The following is a 23,847-nucleotide window of genomic DNA, read 5'->3' as shown; positions in this document are numbered from 1 at the left end:
GGTACAGAAATGTGATGTTAGACTGAGCAGACTGGGACTACTTTCTCTGCAGTCTGGAAGAGTGAGATCATCAGGCAGTCTGGATGTAGAGAGTGTGTTTCCTCTAGCTGAGGCTTCAAGGACCAGGGGGAATAGTTTCAGAATACACAGAAGATTGTTTGGGGGTGAGGTAAGGAAAAAATATCTTCACTCAAAGCACAGTTAACTATTGGAATTTTCCGCTCCCGTGGATAATAGAAGCTTAGTCATTTTGTTCATGCAAATTACAGATTGTAAGATTTCTGGACATTAAATGAATAAAAGATTGGAAGGCAGAAAATCACTCGGTCGTATATCAGCTATGATCTTGATGAATGACATTGGAAGCATGAAGGGCCAGATGGCTTACTCCTGTTGCTTTCTTTACTGTCCAAGTAGGCAACAAAGTCAATTTACTCAGAAAACAGAATTTGTTTAAAGACCAGATCAACCAAAACATTAAGCAACTTCCTTCAGGAGTGATTTTGCCAGTAAAATGGAGTGAAGAATAGTTATGTAAATTCTGCAACTGAAACTATCCTCAGCCTTTCAATGCTGTGCAGTCATCAAGATTGATTGACAGGGGTTTACCAGATAACTCCACTCTGGCCAGTCAATGTGCTCATCCTAAATGCAGCTTTTTTTGGGCAGTCATTTGTGCTTTTTTTTAACTGCATAATCAAACCTAAGAGTGTTTGTAAATCTCAAAATAGTACTTGGTTGTACTATTTTAGCATCAAGAAGAGATGTGATTATTCTCAGTCATGTAGTATTGTAACAAATATTAAGAGCACAAGAGTGAGTCATATTCATCACTGTCTAATTTGACTCACAGAATATTACCATGACAATATGAGATGGTCCTATAGCACCCGTTTTCATCTCCACCATCTCCCACACATGTAAACTAACTTATTTAGTAATAGACCTATCTCATACTCTTGATTCATTTCCCTTTCATGCAAATATATAGTAGCATCAGTGATCCACATTTGTCTCATCAGTTTCTGCTCTGTCATCTAGATATTAGTTCCTTTGAAATGAAGTCACTTGCTATGTTTTAAAATGAACAGACCTCAGGCAAATTCTGTTGATTTTAAATTAGCCTTCTCAAACTATCTCTACCAAAACTCAAAGCATAATCTATACCATCAAACCTTTCCCTTTCTTGATTTATAATCAGGCACTCTGCTTCTCTCAGGAAAATTGTTCTCTCCTCAAAAGAGTCATTATTCTTTGAGCATCAGGAGAAGAATTTGGAGAGAATATCGAACTTCATTTGGGGTAGGAAGGGAGGCAGTTAAGTTTACAAATAACTTCCAGTATTCATGAGACTTAAACTAGAGAACTTGTAGAATTAATCTAAGTCTTTGATATGTATTCCTTGTAGATCCTCATGTTTGTCAAGTGAAGAAATATAATGTGTAAAGTATATTATCAATTGTTCAATGCATGTATGTGCTGGAGTACGTGTTCTCTCCAATAATACATACTGTTCTGTTTGGCCACCAGATGCTTTTGTTTTGTTATTTAACCATTGGTATTTGTACTCAGGGGCCACTTTATTAGGTACACCTGTACCCAGCTTGTTAATGTAAATAACTAATCAGCCAAACATTTGGCAGCAACTCAGTGCATAAAAGCATGCAGACATGGTCAAGAGGTTCAGTTGTTGTTCAGACCAAACATCAGAAGGAAGGAAGAAATGTGATCTAAGTGACTTTGACCATGGAATGATTGTTGGTCCCAGATAGGTGGTTGGAGAATCCCAGATCCTGCTGATCCTCTGGGATTTTTACATACAACAGTCTCTAGACTTTACAGAAATTGATGTAGTTAAAAAAAAATCAATGAGCGACGGTTCTGTGGGTGAAAATGCCTTGTTAATGAGCGAGGTCAGAGGAGAATGGCCAGACTGGTTCAAGCTAACAGGAAGGCAACAGTAACTCAAATAATCATAAGTTACTACAGTGGTGTGCAGGGTAGCACCTCTGAACGCACAACTCATTGAAGCTTGAGGTGATCGGCTGCAGCAACAAAACACCATAGACGTACACTCAGTGGCCTCTTTGTTAGACTAGTAGACCGTAGGCATAGGAGCACAATCAGGCCATTTTGCCCATTGAGTCTGCTCCGCATTCAATCATGGCTGACCCTTTTTTCTCCTCCTCAGCCACACTCCCCGTTCTTCTCCCCCTAACCTTTAATGCCATGTCCAATCAAGAACTTATCAAGCTCTGTCTTAAATACACCCAACATCCTGGCTTCCACAGCTGGCTGTATTAATATATTCCACAAATTCACCACCCTCTGGCTAAATAAATTTCTCCGCATCTCTGTTTTAAATGGACACCCCTCTGTCCTGGGGCTGAGGCCTCTTGACCTAGACTTCCCCACCATGGGAAACATCCTTTCCACATCTACTCTGCCAAGGCATTTCAACATTCAAAAGGTCTCAATGAGATCCCCCCCCCACCCCATCCTTCTAAATTCCAGCGAGTACAGACCCAGAGCCATCAAACGTTCCTTGTATGATAACCCTTTCATTCCTGGAATCATCCTTGTGAACCTCCTCTGAACCGTCTCCAATGCCAGCACATCTTCTCTGAGATGAGGAGCCCAAAATTGTTCACAATACTCATGGTGAGGCCTCACCAGTGACTTACAAAGCCTCAGCATCTCATTCCTACTCTTGTAATTATAACCTCTTGAAATGAACGTCAACATTGCATTTGCCTTCCTCATCACTAACTCTACCAGCAAATTAACCCTTAGGGTGTTCCACACAAGGACTCTCAAGTCCCTTTGCATCTTTTGGATTTTCTCCTTGTTTAGAAAAATAGTGTGCACATTTATTTCTCCTACCAAAGTGCATGACCATCATTCTCCAACATTGTATTTCATTTGCCATTCTCTTGCCCATTCCCTTAATCTGTCTAAGTCCTTCAGCAGCCTGCCTGTTTCCTCAACACTACCTGCCCCTCCACCAATCTTCGTATCATCTGCAAACTTGGCAACAAAGCTATGTATTCCACAATCTAAATCTTTAATATACAACATAAAAAGAAGTGGTCTCAACATCAACCCCTACGGAACACCACTAGTCACTGGCAGCCAACCAGAAAAGGATCCTTTTATTCCCACTCGCTGCCTCCTACCAATCAGCCAATGCTCTAACCATGTTAGTAACTTTCCTGTAATACCATGGGCTCTTAACTTGGAAAGCAGCCTCATGTGTGGCACCTTGTCAAAGGCCTTCTGGAAGTCCAAATATACAACATCCACTGCATCCCCTTTATCTATCCTATGTGTAATCTCTTCAAAGAATTCCAACAGGTTCCTCAGGCAAGATTATCCCTTAAGGAAACAATGCTGACTTTGTCCTATCTTGTCCTGTGTCACCAAGTACTCCATAACCTCATTCTTATAAAAAGACTCCAACATCTTCCCAATCACTGAGTTCAGGCTAACTGGTTTATAATTTTCTTTCTGGTACCTTCATGCTTTCTTAAAGGGTGGAGTGACATTTGCAATTTTCCACCATACCAGAGTCCAATGATTTTTGAAAGATCATTACTAATGCCTTCACAATCTCTACTGCTGACTCTTTCAGAACTCTAGGGTGCAGTTCTTCTGGCCAGGGTGACTAACGCACCCTTAAGTCTTTCAGCTTTTTGAGCACTTTCTCCCTTGTAATAGTAACTGTATTCCCTTCCCTTCCCTCACACCCTTCAACATCTGGCACACTGCTAGTGCCTTCCATAGTGAAAACTGATGCAAAATACTCATTTACTTCATTTGCCATTTCCTTGCACCCCTTATTATTTCCCCAGCATCATTTTCTAGCAGTTTTATATCCACTCTCATCTCTCTTTTATCTTTTACGTACTTGAAAAAGCTTTTACAATCCACTTTGATATTGTTTGCTAGCTTGCTTTCATATTTCATCTTTTCTCTCCTAATGATACTTCTCATTGCTCTCTGTAGGGTTTTAAAAGTTTTCAAAACCTCTATCTTCCTACTAATTTTTGCTTTGTTGTATGCCCTCTCTTTTGCTTTTACGTTAGCTTTCACTTCCCTTGTCAGTCATGGTTGTACTATTTTGCCATTTGAGTATTTCTTCATTTTTGGAATACATCTATCCTGCATCTTTCTCATTTTTCCCCGAAATGCATGGCATTGCTGCTCTGCTGTTATCCCTGCCAGAATCTCCTTCCAATTTATTTTGGCCAACTCCTCTCTCATACCACTGTAACTTCCTTTACTCCACTGAAATACCGCTACATCAGACTTTACTTTCTCCCTATCAGATTTCAAGTTGAACTCAATCACTGTTTCCTGAGGATTCTTTTACCTTAAGCTTTGTAATCACCTCTGATTCATTACATAACACCCAGTCCAGTATAGCTGATCCACTAGTTGGCTCAATTTCAAACTGCTGTAAAAAGCCATCTCATAGGCATTCAACAAACTCACTCTTTTGAGATTCATTACCAACATAATTTTCCCAATCGACCTACATGTTGAAATTTCCCATGACTATCATAGCATTACCATTTTGACATGCTTTTTCTATTTCCTGTTGTAATCTGTGGCCCACATCTCAGCTACTGTTGGGAGGCCTGTATATAACTGCCATCAGGGTCCTTTTACCCTTGTAGTTTCTGAACTCAACTCACAAGGATTCAACATCTTCCAATCCTCTGTCACATCTTTCTACTGATTTGAAGCAATTCTTTACCAGCAGAGCCACGCCACCCCTTCTGCCGACCTTCCTATCCCTACAATACAACGTGTAACTTTGGACATTTAGCTCCTAACTATAACCATCCTTCAGCCACGATACAATGATGGCCACAGCATCATACCTGACAATCTGTAAAAGTGCAACAAGATCATTCACCTTATTTCTTATACTCTGTGCATTGAGATATGACACTTTGAGTATGGTATTTACTACCCTTTTTGATTCTGCATCCCAAATACACTAATAATCACCCTGCTGGTTACAACTACCATGGCCTATCATCTGCCTACCCTTCCTAGCACGTTATCTTTGCTTTTTTACCATCTGTCCTGTCCTAAGCCCCTTCACTCTGGTTCACACCCCCCCTGCCAAATCACTGTAAACCCTCCCCAACAGCTCTAACAAACCTGCCCACGAGAATATTGGTCCCCTCGGGTTCAGGTGCAACCCGTCACTTTTGAACAGATCGTACCTCCCTTAGAAGAGATCCCAATTGACCAAGGACCTGAAGCCCTGCCCCCTGCACCAGCTTCTCAGCCATGCATTAATTTGTCAAATCATCCTGTTTCACCCCTCACTGGCGCGTGGCACAGGTAGCAATCCAAAAACTACTATCCTGGAGGTCCAGCTTCTCAGCTTTCTATCTAGCTCTCTAAATTATCTTTTCAAGACTTCTTTGTTTTTCCTTCCTATGACATTGATACCAATATATACCAAGACACCTGGCTGTTCTCCCTCCCTCTCCAAAATGCTGAGGACACAATCCAAGACGTCCCTAGCCCTGGCACCTGGGAGGCAACGTGCCATCCGGGTGTCCCACTCATGTCCACAGAATCTCCTGTCTGCTCCTCTGACCATTGAGTCCCCTGTCACTACCGCTCCCCTCTCCTCCCTCTTTCCTTTTTGCACAATGGAAATGTGCTCAGTGCCAGTAACCTGGTCTCCATGGCATTCCCCAGGGAGGCCATCTCCCACAACGGTATCCAAAATGGTATACTGATTATTGAGGGGAATGGCCACAGGGGTGCTCTGCGCTAACTGTCTACTCACGTTTCCATTTCTCCTGACAGTTACCCAGCTACTCGCCTCCTGCAACTTCAAGGTGACTGTTTGTCGATTATCTCCTCACTCTCCCGTACAAACCAAAGGTCGTCCAGCTGCTGCTCCAAATCCCTAACACAGTCTTCAAGGAGCTGCAGCTGGATCTAGTTCACATAGATGTAGTTCCCTGGAAGAACACACAACGGCCATTTACCACACTAGGTGCAGTAAGAGGGATAAATAGGAACCGTAACAGAAGCTTACCCGGAACCAATGCCTCTTTCGAGCTGAAGCCTCTTTTGAGCCAAAGCTTGATACTCTTACTCTTACCACTGGCCTATTCCCAACAATGGCCGCCCCACTTGTCCTTTCCGTACTTTTAAACAAGCGTTGCTGACCCATGAGGAGCCTTGTCGCTGTGGCCTGCTCCTGCTACTGATTAGGTAGAGGAGGTACCTAATAAAGTGGCCACTGGATGTATATCTCTCTTTATCAGCATAATGCTGATGTTACTGAGGGGACTAAAATGCTTTTCCAAATGTTTACATATTTAGATAAATGGTTACAACTCTCCTTTAACAAATCCCTTTAACTAAAACATGTCTCAATCTTCTTCACAATATTGAATTAGAAAACCAATGCCAAGCAAAGAAGGGGGGAAATCAAAGCATTAAGAACTGCATAAGACATTTTTCTCCAATACTATGTCATAGTTTAGGGTGCAAAAGGTTCATATTAACAAAATATGCTGTACAAATATGTATTTCTTCCAGACAATATGAACTATTCTTGACTGAAACTGGTAGGTATCTCCAGACATACAGCAAACGTAGTTTAATTGACAATTAGGATTGAGGGCAAATTTTTAGAAGTTCAATATAATTTTCATATAAATGGAAAAATAACAGGCTGTGAGAAGTATCTACATTAACTTTTTATTGTATTTCTTCCTCCAAGGTATTTCTTGTTAAGAAGATCAAAGGTTCTGATGCTGGGCAACTCTATGCTATGAAGGTTCTGAAGAAGGCCACTCTGAAAGGTGAGCAAGGCACTGTTCACGTCCTGCTCCTATGTCAAGGTGTAAGCTCTATATCATTGCCTAATGAGACAGCTTGCCCTTCTTTATGTTTGTAACTACAAAAATCTTGACCCTTTTTGTCCTGTTTAAATAATTACAGTCAACTGTTTCAATAATAACATTTGCAGATTATAGCAGATCTATACTGGAGAGGAAAATAAAAGGAGGAAGGCCAGCATGCTCCTTCCAAAACTAACTTGCACTTTTAATGTATCTTCATTCCACTGATGGAAGTAAAAACCATATCGAAAACATCCTGGCAGAATTATATCTGGCAAAATCTCTGTCAATCAATCTTGATACCGGCACAGTACAGAAAAATATCAGTGTTGCCAACAGCTGAGGTATAATTATGTACTTTGAGAATCTCAATCATTTTTTAAAATTGTTTTTGACTCTAGTTTACATTGTAGCCTTCAATCTTGCACTGCATAACTTACTGATGTATGTATTCCGTTTAACTTTGTAAAAATATTCCAACTTCATATAAGTTCCAACTCTGAAGCGCACTCCAGAGCATAAAGGCACATGGAATGAGATACATTTGGGTTATGAACATTTCGAACAGCAAGATTTAAGCAGTGATCAAAGTTGCAGCAACATGTCTGGGCTTGTTTTGACACACAACCTCATGGGATTTGCATCCAGAAAGTCCAGAAACATGATTTTCAGCAAAGAAGTTGTTTTTGAATGGTGAAGGGCGAGTGCATGCTTCTCAGTGCTGCTAAGTTATTCAGAGCCATTGACTACTGTCGACTAATTCTCACAAATGATTAATTCCTTACTTCTACATTATTTTGGATGCCGACTGATCACAGACAGTAAATGAAATTTATTCGTTCCACACAATAAGGAGAGGAATTACTTGAAGAAATAGATTACAGTGAATGGTTGGCCTGTCGTAATCCTCGAGCAATTGAGGCATACAGTCCACCATCTTTCGATGACTTCAGCTATTCTGCCTTTGCTCTAGCCTATTTTGGCCTCCTGATTTACCCAGATTAGCTCAAAAGGCTTTGATATTGTTGATGAACTTGTGACTGACCAAGCATGTGGATTTGGCTGGAATTCCTTCACTGATGTGGATGCTTGCCAGAATGTTCTTTCTCGGGAAAGCAAGTCAAAAACTGAAATGTACATAAATGGACAAATTTTGCTCTCTGTGGGACATTTAAGAATATAACTTATAAGTCTCAGCCAGATCACCTACTTCAGCAAAGATTGGGAATTGAATTGTAAATTCTCCGGGGATAAATTCGCTTTTTGCATATCCATAACTTCATTAAAGTGTGTTAGCATCCTCATTTATGATGATAAACAATTTCTTATCTTCTGCTGCTGAAAAATATATCCTAGCAGAATGAATAAAGAGAGGTACTCTCAGAACATCCCAAGATATTTTCAAAAGGTGTTGCCCTTCAGGAGGACAAATATAAGGGGGTGGAGGGAGGGAGAGAATGCATTAAATGCTGGACCTTTAGGAAGATTTGATGTACAGGAGGATCCTGGGGTCCTGGTCCCCTGTTCCCTGAAAGTAGCAACACATGATTAGGGCAGTAAAGAAGACAATCATCCCTTCATTGGATGGGGCTTTCAATCTAACAGCCAGGAAGTCATGCTGTTGTTGTATAAATTTGGAGTACAGAGTGTAATTCCAGTCATCTCGTTACAGGAAAGGTATAGAGGCTTTGGAGAGGATACAAAAGACGTTCACCAGGATGCTGCTTGGATGAGTGAATATAAGGATAGGTTGAATGAACTTGGATTGTTTTTTTGGAGGCTGAGGTACAACCCAGAAAGGCTCATAAAATTAGGAGAGGCATCCATGGGGTAAATAGAGTCTTTTTCCCAGAGTAGTAATGTCAAATACTGGAGGAGACAGCTTTAAGAAAAGAAGAGGAAAGTTTAAAGGAAATGTGCCAGTTAAGATTTTTTACACAGCCAGTTAAGTGCTGGATTGCTCTACCAGAAGCAGAATTGATAGTGGCATTGAAGAGGCATTCAGACAGGCACAGGAACATGCGTGGAATGGAGAGATGTGGATCACGTGCAGGCAGATAGGTTTAATTTGGCAACCTGATCAGCATGAGCCAAAGGGCCTGTTCCTGTACAACACTCTTGTCTGGTTCTATGTTCTATGCTAAAACCAAAGAGAAGTTTTGAAGTATTGCTGTGGAAGAAGTACTGTAGTCATCTTAAACACAGTACGTCCCTCAAAACAATGGTCATGCTATTTAAGTCTTGGTGGTTTACGAATAAACTGTTCCTGGGAACTTAGAAGAATTCTCCTATTCTTTGGAAAAATGTTGGGGCATTGATATGTACCTGAGAGGTAGGAAAGCTCATCCAGAATTGGAATATATGGCTGTGTAGCACCTGAGAGTGAGACCAAAGCTTCTACAATCAGCTTGACAGTGCCCACATCAATGCCTATCTATGACATTCACTGTTTAGAAACTGATCTTTTTTTTTAAAAACTGAATTATGTACAAGTCCTCTTGGTGGAATTCTGCAGGTTGAGCCTAGTACATGAATTTAATAGTAAGGAGCATAAAATTTCTTTATTACTAAATTTACTTAAAAGAATGAGTCTTTTTGCTTCTTATTCTGGCATGGGTGTCACAATCAGGGACACTGCTGCAGGATCTGGGCACCCATACTTGTGGGCTGCAGGACATGGTTGACAATTGTGCTTCTGAGAATGCAAATTCCAGCCAATTAGTGTTTTCATGTAGTGCTATTTAACTCCTTTCCTCTCATTTCAGTCTTGTTGAGGCTTGACCAAAAGCACAGCAATGAAACCACTCCCTGCTTACCTTTGTCCTTGTTCTGGGAAAGAAGACTACCATTTAGATTGACACTGGAAAGAAGCAGTACTTCTTTATTGTTAAGTTACTGCTTATGAACCATGGTACCAACATTAGCTTTCAGATTGAGTGTTTTAGTGAATGGCCCTGTTGACCTAGTGTTTATTGTTTTTGCTTTAATTTAGAATCAGATTTATTATCACCAGCATGTGTCAAATTTGTTAACTTAGCAGCAGTTCAATGCAATACATAATATAGAAGAAAAAAAACAATAAATCAATTACACTATATATATTGAATAGATTAAAAAATTGTGCAAAAAAGAGAAATAAATGTTTAAAAAGTGAGGTAGTGTTCATGGGTTCAATGAACATTTAGGAATCAGATGGCAGAGGGGAAGAAGCTATTCCTGAATAACTGAGTGTGTGCCTTCAGGCTTCTGTACCTCCTACCTGATGGTAACAGTGAGCAAAAGCATGCCCTGAGTGCTGGGGGTCCTTAATAATGGACACTGCCTTTCTGAGACATCATTCCTTGAAGCTGTCCTGGATACTTTGTAGGCTAGTACCGAAGGTAGAGCTGACTAAATTTACAACCCTCTGCAGCTTCTTTTGGTCCTGTGCAGTAGCCCACCCCCCATGCCAGACAGTGATGCAGCCTGTCAGAGTGCTCTCTATGGTTCATCTATAGAAGATTTTGTTGGTATACCAAATTGTCAGGCTGCTGGGGCAGGGATCCAATCATAGACCCAGTACTGTGCACACAGCGATATTAATTGAGTAACAAATCCCAACGTGCAAACAAAGTCAGCGTCAAAGTTCAGGGAGAGATCAAAACATCCAGCAAAATCCAAAAACCAGAATCAGAAAACACAGTCAATATTCAGATGGACAGAGTACAGATACAATGCTGGAAAAGCTCAACAAATTCACTAACACAACCTGACAACAAACAAGTGAAAACACAAGACTGAAATACACTGAGCAATAAACAGAGAGGCAGATGATAGGTGGAGCACAATGAGACACAGGTGGCAGCAATACAGGTAATAATGAGAAATAGATGAGAAATGGAGTACTCAATAATACAGGGGCCGGAGTAGAGCAGGAGTGGGGACAGGAGCACATGACAATACAAAACCACAGACTGATGGCTAGGGGGAAACACACAAAAAGACAGTTCAACTGGAAGTACTGACACCAAATCTCTTCAAACTCCTAATGAAGTATAATCGCTGTATTGCCTCCTTTATAGCTGTATCGATATGTTGGGACCAGGGTAGATCGTCAGAGGTCTTGACACCCAGGAACTTAAAACTGCTCACTCTCGCCACTTCCAATCCCTCTATGAGGATTAGTATGTGCTCCTTCGTCTTACACTTCCTGAAGTCCACAATCACCTCTTTCTTCTTACTGATGTTGAGTGCCAGGTTGTTGCTGCGGCACTACTCCACTAGTTGGCATATCTGGCTCCAGTACGCTCTCTCATCACCATCTGAGATTCTAGCAACAATGATTGTATCATCAGCAACTTTATAGATGGTACGTGAACTATGCCTAGCTACACAGTCATGTGTATTTTGACAGTAGAGCTGTGGGCTCAGCACACACCCCTGAGGTGCACCAGTGTTGATTGTCAGTGTGGAGGAGATATTATCGCCAATCTGCACAGATGGTGGTCTTCCGGTTAGGAAGTCGAGGATCCAATTGCAGAGGTAGGTACAGAGGCCCAGATTCTGTAACTTCTCAATCAGGATTGTGGGAATGATGGTGTTAAATGCTGAGCTATAGTCGATGAACAGCATCCTGACATAGGTGTTTGTATTGTCCAGGTGGTCTAAAGCAATGTGAAGAGTCATTGATATTGCGTCTGCTGTTAACCTATTGTGGCAGTAAGCAAATTGCAATGGGTCCAGGTCCTTGCTGAGGCAGGAGTTCAGTCTTGTCATGACCAACCTCTCAAAGCATTTCATCGCTGTAGATGTGAGTGCTACTGGGCGATAGTCCAGAAGGCAGCTCACATTATTCTTCTTAGGCACTGGTATAATTGTTGCAGAACCTCCTTCAGAAAGGCAGTTTTGATTAAAAGTCAGTGAACTGTTCATCTGCTTCGGTGTCTATCCCTCTGCACTTGCGTCTTAACTTCTTAACTGCACCTTGTAAGCATAACTCGGCAACAAAGAAGATGGACCCAGCAGAGAGAGAACAGCTGACCATGGCCCTGATGTTGGTTGGTCAGAGATGGGAGAAGTTACAGTCAGTGGAAGTTACATTTGCAGAAGTGACTCATGCAGTGTGACAGCTATTTTCAGAGCGGCATGCCCAGTGTAAGCAGGAAGAACAGGTATCAGCCCTCGCAGTGAGAGTTCAGCAGCTCACCACAGACAGGTGGCAGCAACTGCTCTCAAGGCTGTCGTTCAGCAGCTTACTACCAACAGTCAGATTCAGGTCGCAGCCATTAGCACTCTTGCTGCCGCAGTTCAGCAGAATTCCTCCAGTTCAGTCCCACTTCCAGCATTTCACACATCCTCCTCTTTAACGGCCTCACCAGCCTCGGGATCTAATACCTCGACTCCATTGACAGCATCCAGACCAAAACTGAGTATTCCTCCACCAGGCAGATACCCTGGTGACCCTGAGGGCTGCAGGAATTTTATTACACAATGTGAGCTAACTTTCCAAGCCCAGCCAGGACAGTTCAATGATGATGCACTTATTTCAGGAGGAATGAAATCAGTGCAGGAGAACAGGTTCCTGTCTCCTCTGTGACAACCCAAGAACACTTCTGGGCAGCATGTCCCAAGTACCCTTTCAGCAAGTGGGGAATTCTAATGGGTCGATTCTTCCTGCAAGCAGTGTCCCCTAATCATGCAATGCTCCCAGCTTCCTTGTCGTGGGGTCTCTGACCCATGGGCTTCAGGCATTTATTGACTCTGGGGAAGGTGGAGAGTTCCAACTCAGCAACTGAGACAGAATATCAACACCAAGGCGCTGGGTGGTTGGCCCCTGGGCACTGGCAAGATCCAGCTTTCAAGAGAACCCCTCCACTTGAGCTAGAAGACAACCATAGGGAACAGCTCTCCTTCCATCTTGTGGATTCACCTGAGCTGCCACTGGTGTTTAGCCCTCCCTGGCTATCTCGACATAACCAATGGATCGATTGGTCCCTAAAGGCACTCCAAGAGTGGGGGCTGGCATGCCTTCTACCTGTCTGAGCCCAGCTCAAGCCGTTGTCAGCATATCCACTTCTGTGTGAACCGCTACAGTGGACCTGGCATTCTGACTAAATATCATGACCTTCTTTGAGGTCTCCAGTGCGTAGAAGGTACCTCCCTGCCTTCACACCAGCCACACAATTATGACAGTCACTTCTTACCCAGTACTAGTTCTCCCGGGGGCCGGCTCTTTTCGTTCTCTCATCCAGAAACGATGGCCATTGAAGAGTACATCAAGGAGGCATCGGACTTAGAATTTATCACCGGCAGGAGCAGGCTTCTTTTTTGTGAGCAAGAAGAACAGCAAGCTCCATCCCTGCATTAATTATCGGCCCCTCAACATCACAATGAAGAGGCCAACCACCCTCTTCCCCTGCGTGCCTCTGTGTTTCAGCATCTCCAAGGAGCAACCATATTCTCCAAGATAGATCTGCACAGTTTGTATCTGAGAAGGGAAAACTAATATTCAATACCTCCACTGGCAACTATGATTACCATTTGGTCTGGCCAACGCCCTGGCTATTTTTCAGGCCCTGGTAAATGATGTGCTCCAGGACATGTTGAATCAGTTTGTTTTCGTGTATTTGGACGACATTCTTATTTATTCCTGCTTTTGCGAAGAACACGTCCAGTCTGTCTCGAGGGTTCTCAGTTGGCTCCTCGAGAACAACCTCTATGCCAAGCCAGAGAAGTATGCATTTCACGAAGAGCAGATGACGTTATTAGGCTATATTCTCACCCCTTCCAGTGTTCAGATGGACCCATGTCAATTTCAGGTAGTCACAGAGTGGCCCAAACCATCTACAGTCAAACTTGTGAAGTGTTTCATGGGATTTGCAAACATTTATCGCCGCTTCTTCGGAAACTTCAGTTCCATCGCGGCCCCAATAAAAGCACTCACTAAGAAGACCCCTGCAGAATTCCTGTGGGCAAATGAAGCAGACCAAACATTCCTAGAATTAAAGTGACACTTCACCATTTACCCAGTGCTGCAACGTTCAAACCCATCACGTCCACTCATTGTCAAGGTTACTGCGTCAGGCATCGACATTGCAGCTGTACTTGCCCAGTGCTCTTCTGTGTATAATCAGCTGCACCCCTGTGCTTCTCTTTCCCATCACTTGACTCTAGCCGAGTGGAACTATGATGTCAGGAAATGAGAACTTCTGGCTGTCATGGAGGCCCTGGAAGCGTGGTGACACTGGCTGGAGAGGGTAGAGCAACCCTTTCTGGTATGGACAGATCACAAAAACCTCTCCTACATTTCGGAGTCTCAAATCCCACCAAGCCCACTGAGTCCTCTTCTTCACTCGGTTTAGTTTCACCCTCACCTACCATTCAGCATTCTTGCAGCAAGAGCACCAAAGCCGATGCTCTCTCCCACCAGTTTGGCATCTTTGAGGACAATGCCAGTCTAGATCCCATCCTTCCTTGCTTTTGCATTGCTGCTCCAGTGATTTGAGGAATAGAGGCAGAGGTGAGGGCTATTCAACTGTCGGATCCAGGTGCAAGTGGGGCGGGGGGGGGGTGGGCTCTCCCAACCAGCTGTTTTTCCCTGCCATTGTGCACCCCAGAGTGTTGGAATGGGGTCATTCTTCCCATCTAGTTGGTCATCTGGGAATTCAATGGACCGTGGAATTTATAAAGAGATGATTTTGGTGAGCGACTATGTCCCAGGATGTCCACAACTTCATCTCAGCTCATCGTACTTGTGCCTAGAACAAGATAAGACATCAGTGGCTTGTGGACCCGCTCTACCCACTGCCTGTGCTTCACCATCCCTGGTCTAACTTCTTAGTGATTTCATCACTGGCTGGCCCCTGCCTGATGGAAACATTACCATTCCGGTGGTTGTTGACCATTTCCCCAGGCTGCCACTTCATTGCTCTCCACAGCTCCCATTGGCTCATGAGACTGCCACCCTCATGGTTCAGCACGTGCTCAGGCTGCACGACTTCCCTCGATATCTAGTGTCTGATTGAGGAGCATAGTTCATGTCATATTTTTGGAATGCTTTCTGCTTTATTTTTCAAGCCACAGCCAGTCTGTCATCTGGTTTCACCCCAAATCTAGCAACCAGACTGTGGACTGAGTGTGAATCAGGAGATGGAGACAACCCTCTGCTGCCTTGTCTCTTCCAACTCCATGACCTGGAGCTCCCAAATGGTTTGGGCAGAGATTTCCCACAACAATCTCCACTCATTCTCCTCTGGCATATCCTCCTTTGAATGCCAGAAGGGATTCCAGCCACTGCATTTCCCTGACCAAGAGGTTGACTTTGGGATTTCTGCTGCTGAACAGTTGGTCCAATGCTACAAGTGCACGTGGAGATGAGCCAGGGCATCTCTGCTGTGCACTCAAAAACAATATGCCCGGCAGGCTGATCAGCTCCACTGATAGGTGAGGTCTCTTAAGCCAGGGGAGAAAGTCTGGCTGGTGTCTAAAGATCCTCCTTTAAAAGCTGAGAGTCACAAGTTGGCACCACACTATGTGGGACTATTCATAGTGGAGAAAGCTATCAAAAACGTCTCATATAGATTGTGCCTACCATTATGAATAAAGACTCATCCAGTGTTCCGTGTTTTCCAGCACAAGCTGGTGACTCTTGGTTCTTTTGCCAATAATCTTTATTCTCTTCTCTTCCAAGAAGAACAACTTCATCTTCTCCAGTGTATCCTAAGTACCAAAGTCTCTCATCCATGGAAGCATTTTAGTAAGCCTTACCCATCCTTCCATTTTAAGCTGTATCCAGAAATGGACACAACATCTGACTATGACTCAACCACTGTTTTATACAAACCCACAAGGTCCTGTGGTTTCTTCCATAGCCCAGAATTGACAACGTCTCATCCAAAAGACTATTTACATTTTCCCCCCATCCCTTTTTTTCTTCTTTTGGACTGTGTCCTGTGGTTTGTATTGTGACTTCTTATTCTTCCTAATAAGATGTAACATTCAGCATTCAATTTCTTCCACCACCCATCGTCTCATTTCACTAGCCTGTTTGCCTTTGTTGGTTCCCCTCTCAGGTTGCCAGTGCCTGGTCACATTTTTTTATATGATGCTGACAAGCTGGAAAAAGTCATTATTGTACTTCACTCCAGAACAGATATAAATTAATGTTCAGTTGAATAATGTTGAAATAAACAGTGCTATCACTGAGATAGCCAATGTATTTGTCTAGTGCTTTGTAACTAAAACCATAGTGTCAAGTTGCTGTTAATCATAAACAGCCTCAAATCAAGTAGTTTAACAATGATACTGCAACGTGAAAAGTGCGAAATTTATGCTCCAGCTCAGTTTAATTTAATGCAAACTGTTTTGTTTCCCTCACAAAGGATGATTTCTGTTTCATTTCAAATATGATAAATGTGTGCTAGATGAAAAAAAAATTATACATACATTAGTACACTGTTGTTCACATCAAATCTGTGATTACTGTTTGGAAAGAATTGGGAAGCCAGAAATCACCAAGTAAATTTTGGAGACTTGTCGAAGCAACCAAGCTCCTTCATTTGAATTGGACACATTAGTCTGATTTTCCAAGGATGCAACATTGTTTCAAAATAGAGACATTCTTGGAGAGATCCCAATCATAAAGAGCTCATTAGTACCACATTAACAGTGTAAAGCTCGAAGCATCAGATTAATCAATCCATTATAGGAACCAACCATGAAATAGTATAGCAATAAAGATAACAATAAAATTAAGGGCATTGTTAACAGTTAAACACTGAGGATCTCAAATTAGTTTTATACAGCAGGAGTCAACATCTGTTCAGAAGATTTTCTACAATATCTTTAAACACTGAGATAAACTAAGATCAAATTTATGCCATGATCAATTGGTTAGTCATAAATAGATAGAGCAAAAAAAAACAGGCTCCTTGACCCACAGAATCTGCATAAACCATCAAACTCAAGTTTTTACAGAAATTCTATCCTAACCTATTTTATTCTCCCCATGTTCCCATCAACATCTTCTAGATTCTTCTACTCATCTGATCACAAGAGGCAATTTGCAGTGACCAATTTTAGGAATGTTGGGAGGAAACCATACTACCTTGAGAAAGTTAATATAAATCACTGGAAGAATGTGTAAACTCCACAGGTTCAGTGCCAGAGGTTGATCAAACCCAATAGCTGGAGCTATTAGTTTCGTATAAGCTTTAACACTGTCTTGTCTGGCTGCACACGTACAGGTAATCAGGAATGATCATTAGAAGACATTTGGGATCCAGATTGTTTCGAACATGATCCAGTTATTTTACATTTGCATGAATTGTTGTTAAACAAGTTAAAGCATTGTTAACTAGTCCATGTTAAGAATAACTGCATGTTTCTTGAGCAGATTTGGGATAAGGCCAACTGATGAAGTGGAATATCAGTGTTGTTAGGCAGCATCTATGGAGGGGGAAACAGAGTTAACATTTTAGGCCAAGGATCTGTAGTCAGAATTGGGAGGTCATCACATTGAAATGTTATCTCTAATTCTTTCTCCACGTATGCTGCCTGATCTGCTGGGTATTTTCCATTTTGTCTTTTTGCTTTGAAGTAAAGGAGTTGCTGAAAGGAACTTTGCAATTGCCAGAAGAAAGCAGATGAGTATGAAAGACCACTCTCCCAGTCTGCTGCCGGAGAACCCTGTTACCTAACCAAATATGAATCTAGTACTCCCAGCATCTGGTGTAAGAGACAGTTTCTGTGCCGCCCAAACCTGAAATGACAGTAGATGCTAATGTACTAGCAGGGGAAGTACTGTCTAAAACATTGGACAGTGAATGATGTGTACGCATTTTTAAGTATCGACTTTTGTATGGGAATGTAAAAGGTCCAAGGCATGCTCAAATTTTAATTTGGTTATTCCTACTTTTATGAGGGAATTAAATGCCTGGTGCCTCAGTGCAGTCAAAGTGTTTGAACTCTTCCACCATCCTTCAGTGCTATAATAGTTGTGAAGGTAATAAAATACTTCAAGGAGATAGAGAGAGGTTGGTATAATGGGCAGACACAATAGATAGCAGCTAAAATTCATTACCAAATGAGTGAACTGTTACATTTTGATTGGAAGAATTAGAAGAGGCAAATATTGCCTCTACGAAGGTAGATAATGTATCTAAATACAGTATCTACCAGCCCATAAATACAGCGGCACGGGAGGTGGTTCCTGCCTGTGACCATCGAACTTGCAGCTCCTCCCGTGGAGGGTCAGTCACCCTGAGCCAATAGACTGGTCCTGGACTTATTTTCCATCTGGCATAGTTTGCATTTTGTTGTTTGATTGTTTGTGGGTTTTGTATTGCTATATTTATGCTCTATTCTTGGTTGGTGCAGCTGTAACAAAACACAATTTCCCTTGGGATCAATAAAGTATATCTATCTATCTATCTATCTAAATTAAGTACAAGATTGGGGAGATTTGGGAGTATATGCATAGTACCATGAAAGTGGAACAGCACGTTGATAAGTTGATTAAAACATTACAGATCCTAGAGTTTATAAATGAAAGCAGAGTACAAGAATAAGGAAGTTATAATGAACCTGTACAAAAAAACTGTCATGGTTACAATGAGGGTGTTACTTCCAGTTCTTGCTACAACACATTAGAAAAGACCAAATGGCTTCAGAGAGAATGGAAAAGAGATTTACAAAAATGATTCCAAGAACTAGTGAATTTAACCATGTGGATGACTTGGAGAAGCTGGAATAGAGAAAGTTTCTGAGAGAGTTATTTGAAATCATGAAGAGTATAAATAGCACAGATTAAGAGAGTTTGCTCCCATTGTTGAAGGGGATAGGAAAGAGTGTTGAAGGGTTAGTGTTGTGGGGCTGAGGAGGCGATAAAAGGACTAGCCATGGTTGAATGACGGAGCAGACTCGATGGGCCAAATGACCTAATTCTGCTCCTATGTCTTGTGGTCTTATGGACCTAGGGTGCAAAGAATAAAGATGGGCAGCAAAAGGCAAGAATGATATAAGAACATTTATTTTGTGCAATGGGCAGTGAGAATCTGGAATATAGATTCACTTGTGAAAATTGTGATGTTTAGAAGGGAACCTGACGACCACTTGGAAAATTTTTTGTGAACAGGGAATGGGATTAACTGGAGTCCTTTTGCACTAAGCCAGTCTGGACTTGATGAGCTGAAGGACTTCCTTCTGTGCTGTGACCACTCTGTGATTCTGTGTGCCTGGGGGATGATTGGAGCTAGGACCCATCCTCATGTACTTGTTGTAGGTCTGTAGCTTTCAAACTTCATTCAAGACCCATTCCAGAGATCTGAGTCATAGAGTTAAACAGCACAGAGGCCCTTCAGCCCAAATCATCCATCTGACCAAGTGCCATTCTGTACTAATCTGCCTGCATTTGGCCTATATCCTTCCAAACCTTTCCTATCCATCAAAAGGCCCAAATGCCTTTTACATTGTACCCGGGCAGAAAAATACGGGCTGAGAGTTCATCGCAGCATTTTTGCAGCACCTGGAGTTCTTTTGAAGTGTAGTTACTTGTGGCCTCACAGCCTGCTTCACTGCTGGCTCACACCGTATCATTTACCTGCACTGCACCCTTTCAGTCGCTTTTACACTCTATTCTTAAATCTCCTCTGCAGTCCTTCCAGCTTAATGGCATCTCTCTTGCAGCAGGGTGACGAAAACCTCACCAACATCTTGCAAAGCTACAACATAACATACCAGCTTCTGTGTTCTGTGCCCTGACTGAGGAAGGTGACCATTGCCAGAGTGACAAATGCCATCTTCACCACCCTGTCTAACTGTAATGCTGGTCTGTAAAGTCTGCTGCTTTACTGTGTTGGCAAGTGCAGGCTAATCTTGATTATAAAGAAGGATTATATTTTCCTGAAAAGAAGGAAATGGTCATAAAAAAGGGACAGTGTTAATAGTGGGAATATATTGCAGGCCACCATAAGACTCTCTCTCTATTTTGAAAGAGTATAAAGAGAGAACAGAGATGACAGCTATAATGGAGATTTTTGCTTTTGTGACACCATTTTGGCAATGTAGTACAGAGAATCCACTGCATGTGAAATCATTTGAGAATATTTGTATATATAGCATTTGAAAAAATTTACCAAGAGTTAGCTGATGTTGGATCGTGCCTAACCGATGAACTAAAACAGTAAAGGAACATATTTAATTGTTAAGAGTTTCAAAAGTACTGAGAAAATGGATCAGATAATGTTTAAATGCTTAATATTTAAGAGACTGTGTGGACAATAAAGGTGTTAAACACCTTTATTAAATAAGAGCAAAACTGGTGAAGGTTACCTCAGAAGGTAAAGCAACATCTGTGAAAAGAGAAGAAATAATTGAAATATCAGTCCAAAATTGGAAAAATTTTGAATTTACAGGAAAATTGGGAAGGGAAGAAAGAGCAAAGTGGAAGATCTGTGACTGTGTGGAAGTGAGGAGAGAGTAGATGACAAAAGTGATGGTGGTGGTAGGTAAAACTTGAAAAATAGAACTAGTGAAATATCAAAAGACAAAAACAGAGGAAGTTTCTGGTTCTTAAGCAGTCACTCTGGATCAAGGATAATATTCTTTCATTTCATTTCTGTGGTTTTAAGGTTGCTTTTGATGGCTATATGGGACTTACTTGCTCTGCCACAGGTGAAGCAATAAATGCTTGATGGGGTAGACCAGTCGTTAGTACGGGAGACGATGCACCTCTTCTGCTTTTTTTTTGCTGGGCCTCCATGTAACTTCTATTGAAGACATTTGAAGTTCTCTATGCCTGCTCAAAGGCACTATCACCATTTTGATTGGCCATTTACCAGGGATTTCCTTGAATTGGTGAAGCTGTCACTTCTTTTGCAAGGGAGTCTTGCAAAAGTATCAAAGTTCTTCCTCTGCCTTCTGTAATATAGGTGAGAATGGCAGAATCAGTATCTGAAATTCAATAAACAGTGTTGATCCTATATATCTCAAATGTTGAAAAAAAACTCATATTCTGTTAATAATTCAAGGTTCAAAGTAAATTTATCATCAAAGTACATACTGTATATGTCACCGTATACAACTCTGAGGTTTACTCTCTTGCTGGCATACTCAATAAATCCAATAACCATAATAGAATCATTGAAAGACTGCACCAACAGGGCAGACAGCAATTACGTATAAGGCAACAAACTGTGTAAATACAAAAAGATATAATAAGAGTAATAATAAATAATTAAGCAATAAGTATCAAGAACATGAGATAAAGAGTCCTTGAAGGTGAGTCCATATGTTGTGGGAATAGTTCAGTGATGGGGCAAGTGAAGCTATCTCCTCTGGTTCATGAGCCTGATGGTTGAGGGATAATAACTGTTCCTGAGCCTGGCGGTTGAGTCCTGAAGCTCCTGTACCTTCTTGCTGATGGCAGCAGCAAGAAGAGAGCATGTCCTGGGTTGAGGGAAGGGTCCCTGATGATGATGTTTCTTGCCTGTGACAGCATTTCATATAGATGTGCTCAATAGTCGGGAGGGCTTGATCCATGTTGGACAGGACCACATCCTCTACTTTTTCTAGGATTTTCTGTTCAAAGGCATTTGTGTATCCATGCCAGGTTGTTCAGCCAATAAATATACTCTCCAAAACATATCTATAGAAATTTGTCAAAGTTCTAGATGTCATGCTGAATTTTCGCAAACTCCTAAGAAACTTAACTACAATTTTCAAGGCATTTTTAGTATGCTGATAAAGTTGTAAGGCAAATCAATGTTTGGAAGCTGGATGTTAGAAGCATATTCAGACAATACCCAAATTAGAGACAGATATCATGATTCTTGATGAATCATATGGAAGTACTGTATCTGAAGGAGACTTCACAACTTAGTCTTAAAGGACCATTGATTTTCTCCTATCTGAGATGTCTGCTATGATATGCTATTTGTTGAGCAACAAGACCTGATGCAACAATTACTGGTGGAGCTCAGTGGACTGTACAGTATTTATTGGAAGGAAATTGACAGTCAACATTTTGAGTCAAAATGCCTCATCTAAACTAAAATGTAGAGAGGAAATAGCTAGAATGAAAAGGTGAAGGGAAGGCAAGAGTTGGTAGGATTCCTCTCCCATCAGATTCCATTATCTTCAGTCTTTTGTCACTTCCACATATCACTCCCTAGCAAAATTCCCTATCTCCCCTCCCTTGTCTGCTTATCAACCCCACCTATCACCTGGCTCCACTTATTATTGCCAATTCTTGCTCTACCTGTACCTTCACCTCTTTATACTGACTGTCTCATCTCTATCTTTCAGTCCAGATGAAGGGTCCCAACCTGAAAATATCAACTGTCCATTTCCCTCCACGGATGCTGCCTGACCCACTAAATTTCTTCATCATTTTGTATGTTATTCTAGATTCCAATGAAGAATCTGGAAATAACATGTGTCTCTATTTAATTTCATGAATTTAACTATAAGTTGAGAAATCATTCTAAAATAGAATCCAAACTAGATACATAGTTTAAACACATATTGTTACACTAATCTTGTTCGTTTTTGCCCCCTCAGTGCGTGATCGAGTCAGATCAAAAATGGAACGAGATATTTTGGCTGAAGTCAATCACCCTTTTATAGTCAAGTTGCACTACGGTAAGTTTTGTGCTTATCATTCAAACCTTTTATTGGTATTGGTTAACTAACAAAAGTCTACAAAGTAAGTAAGTCACACAAGTTAAAGTGAATTTCTCTTGAGATTTTCATCCGAAGTATGTTACTTGATCAATGGATACTTAGATTCAGTCCACTAAAGAGGTCAGGAGTCATTTGTTGATTTGATCCTGTTGAAAATTTAAAGCAATGTATGTTACAAAGAAGAAAGAATAATAATTGTTTCTTTATCATTGGATGACCTGAATTCACCTGCCATTTCCAAGAAACCTTCATTTCTTAAAATCATTGTCCAATTTAAATCATGCTTAATTTCCCCTCTCTTAACTTTAGAATGAAAAGTTAGCACCTGATTTTTTTATTGTATGATGGGATGTGTTTTGGGAAGTCAAATAGATATAGGAAATATACAATTAATTGTACGACACTAAGAAAGAAGGACTTTGGGGTTCAAATGCATAGTTCCCCGAAAGTGGTGAAGAAGGCACATAGCATACTTGTCTTCATAAGTCAGGGGTCAGAATATAGAAGTGTGGGCATTACATTGCAATACAAAACACTGGTTAGACCTCACTTGGAGTACTGCATGCAATTCTGGTTGTTGCACTATGGGAAGGAACTGGTTCTGTTGGAGAAAATACAGAAGAGAGTCACCATGATGCTAATAGTGTGGAATACTTCAATTATGGGGAGAGTTTGGAATCAGGGCTTATTTCCCCTGGACTGACACTAGCTGAGGAGGTGAACTGTTGGAGATATATAAAATTATAAAAGGCATAGAGAGGGTTAATAGTCTGAATGTCTTGCTAATGGTAGGGGTATCAAAAACATAGGTTTAAGATGCAGGAAAAAATAATTTGAAGAAGTTTCTTTTTAAGGAATGTTGTTGATATTGGAATGATTCACCAGAGATGGTGTGAGAGTCAGATATAATTTTACGTTGAAAGACAGGCACTTGAAGCAAAAAGAATATGGACCTAAGGTGGGCTCATGTGATTAGTGTTGATGGACAGAAAGAACAGCAGGGATATGCCGGGTTATAGGGCCCGTTTCTCTGCCATACAACACTATGACCTTATGACCTCAAGCATTTCAATGTTAAAGTTATTGTATTCAGCTCTTGAGTTTTTTCTCTTTTTGAATTTTATCATCATAGGGGCATATTCACTATTCTCCTGTATTTTTTTCAGTCATTTTCTGGGCCATTGAAATATTATCTGATTAATAATTGTAGTCTCTTTATGACATCCAGAACCTACAGAAATGATATCCTCTCTGACAAAATTAATTTCAATGCCTATCACTGCATTTCCTTTCCATCACTCCT

At 41.3% G+C, this 23,847-nt stretch overlaps 1 protein-coding gene across 11 annotated transcripts in view; it reads left to right on the top strand.

Annotated features, from left to right (window-relative positions):
* rps6ka2 (ribosomal protein S6 kinase, polypeptide 2) overlaps positions 1 to 23,847 on the top strand; it is a 324,857-nt gene that overhangs the window by 225,261 nt on the left and 75,749 nt on the right. For all 11 annotated transcript variants that reach the window (XM_072265327.1, XM_072265321.1, XM_072265320.1 and 8 more), the window contains 2 exons: positions 6,764 to 6,845; positions 22,422 to 22,502. In XM_072265327.1, the coding sequence (XP_072121428.1) occupies positions 6,764 to 6,845; positions 22,422 to 22,502 (163 nt within the window). The remainder of the gene's footprint in view (positions 1 to 6,763; positions 6,846 to 22,421; positions 22,503 to 23,847) is intronic.

Source organism: Mobula birostris, chromosome 8 (assembly GCF_030028105.1).
Source record: "Mobula birostris isolate sMobBir1 chromosome 8, sMobBir1.hap1, whole genome shotgun sequence".
In the NCBI taxonomy this organism is placed as follows: Eukaryota; Metazoa; Chordata; class Chondrichthyes; order Myliobatiformes; family Myliobatidae; genus Mobula; species Mobula birostris.
Note: the sequence above shows the minus strand (reverse complement) of the source record. Positions and strands in the feature narration are given on the sequence as shown.